A 15,872-nucleotide genomic window follows, 5' to 3' on the forward strand; every position below is an offset into this window, starting at 1 on the left:
TTTCTTTGAAGGCTGGCCTCATCTCATTTGGTTTGTGATTGATGGGAAGCATCTGGCGAAACCGACTAAGGACTGGCATCCGCAAGTACGGGATGCCAGTGCTGAGATTGCTTACATTGAGGTGATCCAGTATAATATGCCTAATTTACAGTTACTCTATTGTAGTTTGTCACAGCATATATTTTTCCTTTAATCTCTTGATGCAGTGAAAGAGATGACTATAATATTCTTAACTGTGGAACAAGAATGTTTCCCTCGAGGTTGCGAGGCAAACTGTCATTTGAGTGGTTGTTTTGAGTAAGATTGAAGATTGGGGGTAATTGGCATTTTTGGATCCCTGGGAAAATTTGTTTAATTGGGGTAGAGAAACAGTCAGATTTCATATGATATTAGTATATTCTCTGAACATAAATGTATCTTTTATGCTACCTTTTCGATTTTTTTAAAAGCTCACTTCATTTTTATAATAAAATATTATTTCAGTTCACTACTGTAAATTTTCTAGATTTTGTTGTTAATCTAATGCTTGTGTAAACTTTCTCTTTTCAGTACAAAACAAGTAAAGAGGGCAGCACAGTGGGCATTACTATATCTCATGCTTCCATGCTGGCACACTGTCATGCATTGACTCAGGCATGTGGTTATTCAGAAGGTAGGTTAGATAGGTACAACTTTAAAATGATACTTGTAGCTTTGAATATTCAGACAATTTATGTTGCAAAATCATGTTTACTGTCTTGAAAGAACTTTAGATAAGCAGTAGTAGCTTTAACTGCAAAGGGAATGACAAACTTCCTCATTCATAATTGGTGTGATATGTGAAGGAAAGTAAGAAGCCGCTTGTGGAGTCATAATCAATGTGTATTAAAATTTCTTTAACCTCAGATCCTTATTGATTTTATTCAAGCATTTGGATTTTTCAATCTTAACAAATTTGCTAGTTGGCGGTAAGAGCTATACTGACTTTTCATCCTCTTGAAGACAGCTTTGCTATGAATCTGTTTTGCCCTCCTTAATGCCTTTTGAACACACTGGCCACTTTATGAAGACATAAGGGGGCCAGTTTGAGATGCCCATGTGCAGAGTTAGAGGAGCCCTCCCAGCAGACATTCAGGGAGTTTTCTTAGACTGATCCTAGAGGCCATTTGAGTAGCTTGGATCTCTTTGAATAGCTTTGGATGCTGCCAGTTCCAGTTGTAGCTGCTCTAACAGTGCAGACTGGTGTGCCGTGCAGACAGGCTGGTGTCAGTTATGCAGCTTCTTATCTCTCAGGAGAAGGAGTTGCAGTTGTTGACCAAAGGGGTCAACTGACTAGGTGAGATGTAATACGCATCGTACTCCTTATCGCTCTTCTACTTCGTGATTCCTAGGAGTGTGACAGTTGACCCCTGAAAGAGGCTTGATCTGAGAGTTACCATGTTAAAAACGCCTTAACTTGTTTGGCTTTACTGCTCTTGCACCTTTGATGACCCTGCCTGCCTAGATCACAAGTCCTAATGCAAGTCATCTGCTCCAATTACTTCAGCTAGATCTGTGATTCTGGATAGTGCATTTGAGGGCACGAGCAGATTGCTAACAGTTACTAACTGTCCTCTCTTTCACTTATTTTTTTTTCTTCCTCCTTTGGGCAAGTGGTTTATGGCCGTAGTGATCCAAAGTCCACATAAGTAATATGATAGGGTAAAAGAGGTTTTCACAGTCAGATATCTGTACTCTTTTTACTTATCATCAAAGAGGACAGTTTCCCATTTTCATTTCAGGACACCTTCCTGTCACAGTTGCCAACTACAAGAACTGTGCTGGGAGAGGGGAGGGTGCACCCAGCTTGTAGGTAAAGGATTGTACAACTGTTCCTGAATCCTGAAAGGATGATGGCAGCCAATTATGGATTGAAGGGGTCTACATGTCTTAATTTTCAGAAAAATGTGGAGTAGTGTTGCTAGCCATTAACATTTCAGATCTTCACAAACAATACTGAATTCTCTTGTCCTCCTGCATGTTCATTTTTCAAATTTCTGTTGCCACATGCTAGAGATGCTGTCACAAGGTTTTTATTCTGTATAGACAATACCCAGTATAAAGCTTTGCCTTCTGTTTTGTTTATAGCTTCTTGCACCTTCACAGTTTTGGCCACAGTAGTTCCTATTTTCAAAAAGGAAGGGATCTTCTTAGTTACTCATGTCCTAGAAAAGAACATCTCCATAGGGATTGGAATACAGAGGGAGATCTACTTGTTTTCAGTTATTCTCTCAATGAATAGCAAAGAACTGCACCTGATTTTGACCATGTGCATAGAGTTCATCTATGCTACCATTAACCAAAAACTTTTCCCTTTGAAATCTACTTGCTGGAAGAATCTCATGGTTTGACCCATAATGGGGTAGTGTATCCTAATGTATCTTGGGACATGCAGAATCACAGAATGGTTGAGATTTGAAGGGACCTCTGGAGGTCATCTGGTCCAAACCCTCAGCTCAAGCAGGGCCACCTAGAGCCAATTACCCAGGACCACATCCAGATGGCTTTTCAATATCTCCAAGGATGGAAACTTCACAACTTCTCTGAGCAACTTGTGCCAGTGCTCAGTTACCCCCACATAAAGTTTTTCCAGGTGCTCCAGTCTCCTAATCATCCTTGTGGCCCTTCACTGGACTCGCTTCAGTAGCTCCATCCCTCTCTTGTACTGGGTAGAAATACACAGAAATAGACACAGTACTGCAGACCTCACCAGTGCTGAGTAGAGCGGAAGAATCACTTCCTTGACCAGCTGACAGTACTCCTCCCACTGCACCATTAGCCGCCTTTCGCGCAGTACTGCAGACCTCACCAGTGCTGAGTAGAGAGGAAGAATCACTTCCTTGACCAGCTGACAGTACTCCTCCCACTGCACCATTAGCCGCCTTTCGCGCAGTACTGCAGACCTCACCAGTGCTGAGTAGAGAGGAAGAATCACTTCCTTGACCAGCTGACAGTACTCCTCCCACTGCACCATTAGCCGCCTTTCGCGCAGTACTGCAGACCTCACCAGTGCTGAGTAGAGAGGAAGAATCACTTCCTTGACCAGCTGACAGTACTCCTCCCAGTACATAGCTGGGTCATGTGCAACTTGGTGTTCATTCAACCATGAATCCCAGGGCCCTTTCTCCAAACCTGCTCTCCAGATGGTTGGCTCTATGTTCTGGTGCATGGGGTTATTCCACCCCAGCGGGGAGGACTTAGCATTTCTCCTTGAACTTCACAAGATTCCTGACAGATCATTCCCTCAGCCTGTCAGGGTCCCTCTGGATGGCAGCACAACCCACTGGTGTATCAGCCATTCCTCCAGCTTTGTGTCATCAGCAAACTTGCTGAGGATACCCTCTGCCCCATCATCCAGATCATTAATGAAGATGCTGAACAAACCTGGAGCTAGTATTGAGCTACACAGCTAATTACTGGCCTCCACCTAGACTTTGTGCCACCAGTCACCACCCTCTGGGCCTCGTTGTTCAGCCAGTTTTCAGTCTACCTCCTTGTATACTCATTCAGCCCATACTCTACAACTTCCCTGGGCAACCTGTTCCAGTGCCTCACCACCCTCACAGTAAAGAATTTGTTCCTAATACCTAATCAAAATCTACCCTCTTTCACTTTAAAACCATTACCCCCTCATCCTATCACTACACTGCCTGATAAAGTGTCCCTCCCCATCTTTCCTGTAGGCCCCCTTTAAGTACTGGCAGGCTGCTATAAGGTCTCCACAGAGCCTTCTCTTCTCCAGGCTGAACAACCCCAACTGTCTCAGCCTGTCTTCATAGGAAAGACGCTCCAGCCCTCTGACCATCTTTGTGGCCCTCCTCTGGACTCACTCCAATAAGTCTGTGTCCTTATTTTGGTGGCCCCAGAGCTGGATGCAGTACTCCAGGTGGGGTCTCACCAGAGCAGAGTAGGGGAGCAGAATCACTTCCCTCGACCTGCTGGCCGCGCTTCTTTTGATGCTGCCCAGGATGTGGTTGGCTTTCTGGGCTGCGAGCGCACATTGCTGGCTTATGCTGAGCTTCTTATCCACTGACACCCCCAAGTCCTTCTTCTCAGGGGGCTGCTTTCAATCCATTCTCCAGCCTGTATTTGTGCTCAGGATTGCCCTGACCTAAGTGCAGGACCTTGCCCTTGGCCTTGTTGAACTTCATGAGGTTGGCATGGGCCCACCTCTCAAGCCTGTCCAGGTTTCTCTGGATGGCATTCCTTCCCTCCAGTGTGTCGACCATACAGCTTGGTGTTGTTGGCAAACTTGGTGAGGGTGCACTCAATCACATTGTCACTGATAAAGATGTTGAACAGCACCGGTCCCAGTTCTGACACCTGAGGAATGCCACTCGTCACTGGTTTCCACTTGGACATTGAGCCATTGATCATAACCCTTTGAGTGTGGCCATCCAGCCAATTCCTTATGCACCAAGTGGTCCATCTCTCCAATCATCCGTATCTCTCCAATTTAGATAACAGGATGTTGTGTGGGACAGTGTCAAATGCTTTGCACAAATCCAGGTAGATGACATCTGTTGATCTCCCCTTATCCATCATTGCTGTAATGCTGTCATAGAAGTCCACCAAATTTGTCAGGCATGACTTGCCCTTGGTGAAGCCATGTTTGCTGTCACCAATCACTCCCTTGTTTTCCATGTTCCTTAGCATAGTTTCCAGGATGATCTGCTCCATGATCTTGCTGGGCACAGAAATGAGACTGACTCGCTTGTAGTTCACGGGTATTCCTTATTTCCCTTTTTAAAAATGGGGGTTATATTTCCCCTTTTCCAGTCAGTGGGAACTTCACCAGACTGCCATGACTTCTCATGACTTCTCAGATATGATGGATAGTGGCTTAGCAACTTCATCTGCCAGTTCCCTCAGGACCCGTGGATAAATCTGATCAGGTCCCATGGACTTGTGCACCTTCAGGTTCCTCAGCTGGTCTTGAACCTGGTCTTTTACAGTGGGCTGTTTTTCATCCTCACAGTCCTTGCCTTTATCTTCTGCGACTTGGGCAGTGTGGCTAGAGCCCTTGGCGGTGAAGACCAAGACAAAATTTTTTCCTTCTGTACAGACTCATGACTGAGACTATGCACCTGTCTCAGGGCAACTGGAGCTCTCTCGCCCAGAGAATGAATGCATAGATGGCTGACTTACTGAAGTATTTCATTTATCGGGAAATAGCTGTGTACATTCTGAAAAGTGAAAAAGAATAATATATACCCTAAAGAACAGTTTCTTGTGCATGCAGCTATTCTCAGTGATAAGCAATTTTCACCTCATCAGTACAAGATATCCCTCTAATATCAGGTTGAATCTTTGATTTAAAATCTTTGATTCTATTTTTTAAATCACGTAAAGTGTTCAAATTTCTCAGAGAAAACATTGAAGAAAGTTTGGTACAGCCTTGGTCATTTCTTACTGAATTTAATTCTTTCAAATATAGCTGAACCTTTCCAGTTCAAGTGAAAAATTTTGCATCAAAACTAAAGTTTTAGTCTGCGTATTTCATCGGCAAATGTGAAAAACACACAAGAAGTGGTATTATAATGAAAACAGGGTCTTAAATACTTTGTAATAATCTTGTCTATAATCATAATTGAAAGATGATTGTTTTAAGTAAAATAAGACACTTTCAGCTTAAACAGCCTGTTTGTTGTAGACGAGAAGGCATGGCAACATGGCTTTGATTTGTCAGTGGTGTTGGAAGTTTCATAGTTGCTTTAACAAATATTTTGAGTTGTTAAATATTCTTATAAATATGCTTCTTAAGTCTGATAGTTTTTCCTTCACTTTCAGCTGAAACACTAACAAATGTCTTGGATTTCAAAAGAGATGCTGGCCTTTGGCATGGGGTATTAACAGTGAGTATTTAAATGAATGAAAAAAAACTGCAGCAAGTTGCTTCTCTTAGGAATTAGAGTATTTGTATCAGAATGAGGTCATAAACTCTCTCAAGCTATTTATATTTCAATATTTATAAGTCAGAATAAAGTGTTATTTTTTCAGTAACAGACTGCACAGGCATAGCTTATGTTTTTACTGACTATACACATAGTTTTCACTAACAGTTAAATGCAAGAGTTACGCTGTAGCTGTGATGATTTTTTTTTTTTAAGTATTGGTACATGCTGTGTAGTCTTTTAGTCACCTGGAAGTTTATTTTTTAATATTTTTCTCGTAGAGTGTTATGAACAGGATGCATGTCATCAGTATTCCCTATGCATTAATGAAGGTTAATCCACTGTCCTGGATACAGAAAGTCTGCTCATACAAAGGTAACCTTGAAGTATTTTTGCTTAACCCATCTCTTTTTGGATGATTAAAAAAAATAATTTGTTTGTATAAAATGTCTGCTGTGTCTGAGGCCACTGTTCTTTTATCTAGCTGACTTTCTTTGCCACAGCTTTAGCAATTGGGTACCTCACTTCAGTACTGTATCTGCTGATAGATTAATTGATGAGTGATGTTGATGGCTTCTTCTGATAGACCTTTAAAGAAACTGGTTTTCTTATATCAGTATTTAAATTTATAGTAAACATTTAAATTCTATAATCAAGTCCATCTGGAAACACTGAATATATGTGTGTCATAGTAGTTAAATATTTGGCATTCATATTTGTTTTCTGTGTTCGTAATTTGTTTCATAAATTTATGTAAATACACAGAAATATTTATATAATTTTATAATTGGTCTTTATTTTGTTCTGCACATGCACCGTAATTATCTTTTTATTTTCAGCCCGTGTAGCAGTAGTCAAATCACGTGATATGCACTGGTCACTTCTGGCTCAGAGGGACCAGAGAGATGTCAGTCTGAGCTCTTTACGAATGTTAATAGTGGCAGATGGAGCTAATCCATGTGAGTATGGATACATTTTCTGAGTGTCAGTTCAAGGTGAACTAAAGCACACTGTAAATCACAGAACGCTGGGTCTGCACTGTAGGGGTTCAGCACCACTGACTGTAGTTCATCTTCAGCGAAACAGACAGCAGCAGTATTTCTTTACCAAGGACACTGTAGCAAAAGTTTCATAGAAAATATTCTGAAGAATCTATTCCTTATATAAAGAATAGTTGGCAATGTAATTTGAAAGAGGCTTTTAAAATTTCAAGTAAATCGTAATGCCAGTTTCGAAGTAGTTGCTCGTGTTTTGCATGTAGACGTAAAATATTTGAGTTGCAGTGTGTTTGATTCTGTATGTGCCCCTAGGGCTTGTCTCAGTCATGTGATAAGGACATAATAATGGGAGCAGTCACAGCCTTAACTCAAAACTATGACAGCTATTATCTAGAGTATGCAGTAGGTTCTTGCCTTTTTCTGTCAATTCTGTTTACAGTAATCTGAGAAAGCAGCTGTGAGATTTTTTTATCCAACAGGCAAGAATATACCTTATTTACTTAATTTTGTGGATCTCATACACCAGAAAATCAAGAGTATTTCTGATTCCTTGGAGTTGCATGTTGAGAGGTCAGCAAGTTGCGATGGCAGAAGATGAAAGCTTGACATCCTCTTGCTAAGATAATACTTGTTGTAAGCACTGTTTCTGAGCTGATGTTTAGAAAGTTAGGCAGTTTGATCTATAGTAAAACACTATTTGTATGCTAGTGATGCTACTGCTTGTTCATTGCTGTTTGCACTTCTTAGCTACATTTAGCTGTGTAAATTCATTTTTATAACCTCATCTTTTGATCAGTGCTATACTTTTATATGAACTGACATGAAATTATACCTAGGACGTACTATAACAGTGAAGCTTGCTGGTTTGCATTATGTGCTGCAGTTCCACAACTGTAAAATACAAAGCTGTAAGTGATGAGGTATCGTCTTACATTTTGGGCTGAGTGCTAAAGGCCAGGTAGAGTTCTGAATTGAAGTGAAGATATGTAAGAAGCATTTGATGTTAATTTCTAAATGCTTTCCTTCTGTGACCTCTATGAGAAACACTCATATAGGAACTATATAGGAAGCAGACAGATACAGTTACACTTAGTGACTAAATACTTTGATCACTGAAGGGCTTTTGGTGATGTTAAGTGTTACAGAGTGCTGGCAGAGAAAGAGAGAATGTAGTTGTGAATTTCATTCAGTGAATTAGTTGTTAACTACTAGGGTTTGGGTTTGTTTTTTTTTCCTCCGAATCTAACATCTAATAATAGGCTGGAATGTCTTTTAAGGCAGTTTAAATGTATATTGGTTTTGTGCATGGATGCAACCATATTTGTATTAGCTGAGCTGAGAGTAAGTATATACTTTGAAATCCTGCAGCACAAGCTTTCCTGCCCTTGGCAAAATGTTTCCAATTGTGTGATTGTTCTTTTTAGGGTCGATATCTTCATGTGATGCATTCCTGAATGTATTTCAATCCAGAGGTTTGAGACCAGAAGTAATCTGTCCCTGTGCTAGTTCTTCAGAGGCACTAACTGTTGCTATTCGCAGGTAATTCTCTTTTATGAGAAGTGATCTGAAACATTTCTTGACTGTTGAAGTGTATCTGGCATTAAAATGGTAGTCAGAAAAGATGATTAGCCACATAAAGATGCCCAAAGACCTAGACAGGGGAAGTCTGAGGTTCACAGGTATCTCCTTCACTGAAGGATGTGTGATTTTTGTTTTGTTTTTGTTGAAAAGTTTAACATTTTCTAAAAGTAGTCGGCCAAAAGAGGGTTTTTCTACTGCTTGGGAAAGCGAAGTCTTCTCCTCAATAATGTTGCCGGAGGACCTTTACAAAATGCCCCCAAAATCAAGACTGACTTGGGAGGAAAAGGATGCTGAATCTTCAAGTAATTGCTTATATACAATGTCTTGTAAACAGGGGGCTAAAGAAAGGAAAAAAATACTTCTAACTGGCCTGAAAAATACCGTTGAATTTTTGGAGATAGCAAGAGATGCTCTGAAAAAAGGAAAGTCTTTGATTATGAATAGACATATGGATGGAATATGCTGGAATGTTTTGACAGTGGTTTTGATCAAAATGTGCTTGTTCGGAAACTCAATTTCAAGAAAACTTGGAACAAAAAAGTTTGAGGTTTTGGAGAGTACTTTCTCTGGTGGGAGAACTGACATTTCCCAATTAAAAAAAAAATGCAATTCAAGAACTAGGTTTTTTTAAACAGCACCTGGAATCTTTTGTTCTGTTCCGTCCTGAAAGTTGAACAGTTACACAAAATGGAGTTGTTGGTCCTCAATCAATTCTGCTCAGAGTAAGAAGTGTCAAGCCCTCCAAACACTTCCTAATTTTTCTGGTGTTTAGAAAATTTAGCCTTTGAATGCTTACTCTTGACACTTCTTTGCCCATAATAGAACTTAATTCTCTTCCAGAGGAAGCTATGTGATGTTTTATTCCAGGTCTTTTTTCATCTAGTTAAAATACATTACCAGTCTTGAACTCTTGTTTGTTTAAAATGCGAAACCATTATTTCTCTTTACTATAACAAGCCTGAGAGACTTGCACAATGTTTTCGGTGAGCATATTGCCATTGGTCTGTTGATTCATATCTGATTTGACTTTATGTTTTTCAGACCTCCAGAATTGGGTGGGCCTCCTCCAGGAAAAGCAGTGTTATCTATGAATTGTCTGAGTTTTGGCGTGATAAGAGTGGATACAGAAGAGAAGCTGTCAGTGTTAACTGTACAGGATGTTGGTCAAATTATGCCTGGAGGTAGGAAAGCGTTTCATGTAGGCTTAAACATACTCCACATATAATGACTTGTGCTGATGAAATAAATAAAAATGTCAAATAATAAATACCTTCAAGGTGGTAGTATGACTTACGTTTTGATGCATTACCTAAACATACAATGATTAAGTACTGTCTCTACTAGATTATTCAATGTTTTCAGTAGAGATTAATCAACGATAAATTTGAATGGCCGTACGTTTTGGTATGGCCTGATGCTTTTGGCTGGTCTGCAGAGCTGTGTTGTTATTTACTTGTTAGCATTAGTGCTGACTGACATACAGCTATGAAATAACAAAGACAGCAGAACAAAACCTAACGCATAGTAAGAAATACCGTCTTTCATCCAGAAGTGATAGTCTACATGTTAGAATAAAAGAGAATATTTCAGTTGAAAGAGACCTACAACAATAATCTAGTCCAACTGCTTGACCTTTTCAGGGCTGATCAAAAGTTAAAGCATGTTAAGGGCGTTGGCCAAATGCCTTTTAAACACTGACAGGCATGGGGCATCAACCATCTCTCTAGGAAGCCCGTTCTAGTGTTTGACCTCCCTCTCAGTAAAGAAATGTTTTCTAATGTCCAATCTAAATCTGCCCTAGTGCAGCTTTGAACCATTCCCATGCGTCCTGTCACTGGATCCCAGGGAGAAGAGCTCAGCACCTCCCTTTCCACATCCCCTCCTCAGGAAGCTGTAGAGAGCAATGAAGTCCCCCCTCAGCCTCCTTTTCTCCAAACTAGACAAACCCAAAGTCCTTAGATACTCCTTATGGGACGTGTCTTCCAGCCCTTTCACCAGCTGCATTGCCCTCCTCTGAAGAATTCACATGCCTGAGATCATAGAGACATAGTGAGATACAGTCTCGTTAGGAAGGACAGGAGGAGGAGCTGACCTTTATGTGAGAGAACAGTTGGAATGCATGGAGCTCACCTGAGGATGGATGAGGAGCCAACTGAGAGTTTATAGGTTAAGGATTAAAGAGCAGACCAGTAGGGGTGACATTGTAGTGAGTGTCTGCTGCAGACTGCCTGACCAGGACGAACAAGTGCATGAGGCCTTCTGCAGACAGCTAGAAGCAGCCTCATGTTTGTAGGCTGTGGTCCTCATGGGGGACTTCAGCCACCTTGATGTGTGCTGGAGGGAGGACATGACAGGACATAAGCAATCCAGGAGGTTCCTAGAGATCATCAATAACAAATTCCTAACCCAAGTGATAGGGGAGCAAATGAGGAGACGGTCTTTGACCCTCACACTCACAGATGAAGAGGCAGTTATTTGGGATATGAAGGCTGAAGGCTACAGTGACCGTGAGATAGTAGAGTTCAGGATCCTGAAAGAACAGAGCAGGGCAAAATCAAGATCGCAGCGCTGCACTTCAGGAGAGCAGACTTGGGCCTCTTCAGGTATCTGATTGGTAGAGTCCCATGGGATAAAGCCCCAGAGGGGAGAGGGGCCTAAGAAAGCTGGTTAATATTCAAGGATCACCTCCTCCAAGATCAAGAGCAGTCCATCCCAAAGACCTGGAATTTGGGCAAAAATGCCAGGAGTCCTGCATGGATGAACTAGGAGCTCCTGTCACAAATCATATGTAATAAGGAAGTATAAAGAAGGTGGAAGCAGGGGCAACTAACCTGAAAGGCATACAGACACACTGTCTAAGCATGCGTGGATGGAAAGCCAAAGCGCTGCTGGAACTGAATCAGGGGAGGGCTGTTAAAGGCAACAAAAAGGACTTCTGTAAATACATAGGTGACAAAAGGAAGACCAGGGAAAATGTGAGCCTACTGCTGAATGAGGTGGAGGACCCAGCAACAGAGGACATGGAAAAGGCTGAGATACTGAATGCCACCTTCATCTCAGTCTTCACCATCCAGACTGGCTTTCAGAAATCCCAGGCCCTGGAGACCTGGGGGCAAGGTCTGGAGCAAAGAAGACATATCCTTTGTAGAAGAGATGAAGTTAAGGAATACCTTAACAAACAAAACATGCATAAGTTCATGGGCCCTGATGGGATTCACCCATGAGTGCTGAGGGAGCTGTTTGATGTCATTGTGAAGCCACTCTTAACAATCTTTCAATTACTATGGTGACTGGGAGAAGTGCCTAAGGACTCGAGGAAAGCAAATGTCACTCCTGTCTTCAAGAAGGGCAAGAAGGAGAATCCAGGGAACTACAGTCTAGTCAGTCTTGCCTCAAACCTTGGGAAGGTGATGGAACAGCTAATTCTGGAAACAATTTTTTCAGGCACATGGAGGACAAGAAAGTCATTGGGAGTAGTCAGCATGAATTCATGCTGACAGAAGTCAGAAGTCATGCTTGACCAACCTGATTGCCTTCTACAATGAAGTGACTGTCTTGGTAGATGAGGGGAGAGCAGTGGATATTGTCTACCTTGACTTTGATCAGGTTTTGGACACTGTCTTCTGTTAGATCCTCACAGAAAAGCTGATGAAGCATGGACTGGATGAGCACCTGGGGAGGTGGACTGAAAACTGGCTGAACAACAAGGCCCAGAGGGTGGTGACTGGTGGCACAAAGTCTAGGTGGAGGCCAGTAATTAGCTGTGTAGCTCAATACTAGCTCCAGGTTTGTTCAGCATCTTCATTAATGATCTGGATGATGGGGCAGAGGGTATCCTCAGCAAGTTTGCTGATGACACAGAGCTGGAGGAATGGCTGATACACCAGTGGGTTGTGCTGCCATCCAGAGGGACACTGACAGGCTGAGGGAATGATCTGTCAGGAACCTTGTGAAGTTCAAGAAGGAGAAACGCTAAGTCCTCCCTCCTGCACCAGGACATGCTGAGAGCCAACTGTGTGGAGAGCAGATTTGCAGAAAAGGCCCTGGGATTCATGGTGGCCACCAAGTTCTTCGTGATGCAGCAATGTGCCCTTGCGGCAAAGAAGGCTAATGGTGTACTGGGCTGCATTAGGAGGACTGTTGTCAGCTGGTCAAAGGAGGCGATTCTTCCTCTCTACTCAGCACTGGTGAGGCCACAACCTGCAGTACTGTGTCTATTTCTGTCTATTTCTCTCCAGTACCAGAGAAAGATGGAGCTGCTGAAGGGTCACTAAGATGACTAAGAGCATCTCAGCATATGAGAAGCTGAGGGAGCTGGTGCTGTTCAGCTTGGAAAACAGAAGGCTTTGGGGGGCATTATCAACGTATACAAATATCAGAAGGGATGTTATAGAGAAGACTGAGTCTGGCTGTTTTCAGTGGTGTCCCATGACAGAACAAGAGTGAATGGACACAAACGGAAACACATGAGCTTCCCTCTGAACAGAAGGAAAAACTTTTTCCACAGTGAGGGTGACTGAGCACTGGCACAGGTTGCCCAGAGAGGTTGTAGAGTCTCCATTTGTGGAGATACTGAAAAGCTGTCTGGATGTAGTCCGGGGCAGCTGGCTCTAGGTGGCCCTGCTTGAGCCACCGGAGGTCCCTTCCAACCTCAGCTATTCTGAGAGTCCTGGACTCTGGATATCCCACCAAACTGGCCCATCCTGGTTTAACCTCGGTTTCTTAATGACATCTGTTTGCAACACTGTTCTTTTTAAAGTAGGTAAATATTGGCATTGTTCCCCAGCCTTTTATGTGGATTGTAGCAAGGAGACTTGGTTTTCTTTTGAGGCTGTTATAGTTGAAATTAAGACCAATTGAATCAAAAACAGATTCACTAAGTATTTATTAAGGTAGGAAAGCAAAGGCAGTGCTGGGCGGCCGAGGAGTCACAGCTCCACTTAGGCTCACACTTTACCCCCTCCAGAGTCCTCTTCTTATAGTCCGTCTCTTCCGGGTTGATGTGACTTTTCGCTGGTTTCTTCTGCGGCCTCAGGCTTTGTTGCTAGGGGGCCTTTTCTGGTTTTCTGGTAGGTTGCGATCTTATCACTTAGAGCATGCATACTACATACACACCATACACACTTTTACAAATCTAAAGTATTCCCTTATCAGAAATCAAGGCTAGCATATCTTGTTTACTTCTTCTGGCTATACTGGTTTACAGTGATTGGCATATTGTGAAATGCTGCATAGCTTACATACTGGTTTGATTAACAAATTTACAATGCAAGTCTATCACAAGGCTAGGCTGCCGAGTCATGTATTATTTGTAGAGGAGAGCACTCTGAAGAAGATTAATAAAATTAGGGTGCCAAACCAGACCTAAGACTGAAAAATGGCTGGGATCTGTGTCCTGAAAGACCCCTTAGTGCCCTCTACTCCAGAAGTGAAGATTGCAACATTGAGGTTGGTAGTGTAACACTCCCGGGTAATACTAGCTTCAGGCCCTGTCCTGACTTAGCCTGTGTGTGCTTGGAGAGGATGAGAGACAGATTTTTTGGAATTCTCCTTACCCCTTCAGGTTTACTATGCAGTGACCACAGAACCCGATTTGTTCTGGTCATGCCCTTGGCACGTGTGGCTTTGCTATTCTTGGTCCCATTATGGATCTCATGCCTTGCTGAGCTGTGGTTCCAGAGCCTACCTCTCTGTAGAGCATTTACTCAAGGTAAAGATGAAGGGGAGAGCTATCTTGTGCTATTTCAGCAACCACCTCTTCTCTGTACATCAAGGCCCTCATTGTGAGTAAGAGGAGGCAGACATCTTTCCAGTCTGCTGATAAAAATTTCAGCAATGGTGTAGCAAGTGGCACTGATCTTGTTTCATTTTCCTCATTACTTCCAGAAGCACTTTGCAAACAACATGTTGGTGGTTCAGTTATTCTTACTGAAATTAAATTCACATTCAGAGCTTCCTCTTCTTACCAATAAAAGACTGAGTAGAAGCTCTGCGCTTCATACCAAAATAAAGGGAAAGGAGCCCTTCCTGTGGGGATTCATGTCTGACCTGCTCATTTTAACTGTACAAAATTGAACATCTCTATGCTGACCTTCTAGGTAGATAGGCAAGATATTCAAAGTGTTCTGCACAAGGGCTTTGTTGCCAGCAGGAGGGTTTTAGTACATTCCTCAATATGTTCATAGAACTGTATGCATTCTGCAGATCCCGTTAGAGTTCAGTGTGCCAGGCACCCTCAGGCAGGTGATACCTGGTTGGATCTGTGAAAAATCTTTGTGACCTCTTTGCTCTGCCAGTTACCATTATATCACCATCTCTTTTCTGCTTATGATCCTTGAGCATACTATAGCATCACAGATCTGAGTCAAGATAGGTGGGCCAGGTAATTTACAACAAAGTAACTTCTGCTTCAACTTAACGCTCTAGGAAGTAAGGTTGTAAAGGCAGGCCAATGTGAATACAGCCATTGAGGATAATGACTATGCATTGTTGTACGGCCTCAATGTGAAAGCATGCTCAAGCATCATGTGCAGGGAAAAAAAAAAGAGGATAGTGACCTAATGAGACTTAATGGCTTCTGAATTGCTTCATCTGAATGTTCAAATTCAGGCTGTTAAACTTATCTGCAAAGACCCAGATGATGGTCAGCTGCAACTGGCGTCTCAACAGAATGGTCATTTTTCCACTTCAACTAGAATACAGATGGCACGGACTACTACTGCTGTCTGGTTTGGCTGTTCAGACTACTGATGTCCCTTGAAACCCCACTGAAATTTAGCCGTGCTCCCAATGCTCTACTATGAGTTAATCACAGGAACATGGAGGGAACAAGTCTGTATGCTCTTCAGGTAGTCACGGATCCTTTGGTGAACCATCTGAGGTTGAACTTGATGTTGGTCCAGTTTTTGAGAGTTCAAAAAAAGTGGTATTTGATGCAGGATCAATTAAAATCTTTCTTTGGATCAATTTATCACATGGAGATCCTCCTGGCTTTGCTGTAGACTTGTTCTCTGGGCAGACTGTGCTTGACTACACTAAGGCACAAAGCAACCTACGGTTGTGTTGCACCTTAAGCTACTCTTCATATTCAACCGTTACAGCTGTAAGCCCACTTGCTTAATCTTCTGTAGTGCATTTGCTCGGTGGCAGGTTCAAGTCTGCTTTGTGATGTTGGAAGAATTACCTGCGTGTTTGCAGGTAAGTAATTTCACCTTCCTCTTCTAAGTAAGTTGCTAATGAAAAACATGTCCCTGTCCTTGTGAAATGCTTAATTGGATCTTTGACAAAACTCGTTCTCCTTTGTCAAATGCTGTGGAGCATTGGTAAATATAATGGACCCTTCTGGTTTAGGATGCCATTGGCAGACAATTGGCAACACTAC

At 42.3% G+C, this 15,872-nt stretch overlaps 1 protein-coding gene across 2 annotated transcripts in view; it reads left to right on the top strand.

Moving 5' to 3' along the window:
• Window positions 1-15,872, top strand: part of DIP2A (disco interacting protein 2 homolog A) — a 138,022-nt gene that overhangs the window by 89,232 nt on the left and 32,918 nt on the right. For both annotated transcript variants that reach the window (XM_082483809.1, XM_082483810.1), the window contains exons 12-18: window positions 12-121; window positions 550-652; window positions 5,809-5,873; window positions 6,194-6,287; window positions 6,752-6,871; window positions 8,335-8,449; window positions 9,533-9,672. In XM_082483809.1, the coding sequence (XP_082339935.1) occupies window positions 12-121; window positions 550-652; window positions 5,809-5,873; window positions 6,194-6,287; window positions 6,752-6,871; window positions 8,335-8,449; window positions 9,533-9,672 (747 nt within the window). The remainder of the gene's footprint in view (window positions 1-11; window positions 122-549; window positions 653-5,808; window positions 5,874-6,193; window positions 6,288-6,751; window positions 6,872-8,334; window positions 8,450-9,532; window positions 9,673-15,872) is intronic.

This window comes from Vanellus vanellus (assembly GCF_965231255.1).
Source record: "Vanellus vanellus genome assembly, chromosome: 5".
NCBI classification, from domain to species: domain Eukaryota; kingdom Metazoa; phylum Chordata; class Aves; order Charadriiformes; family Charadriidae; genus Vanellus; species Vanellus vanellus.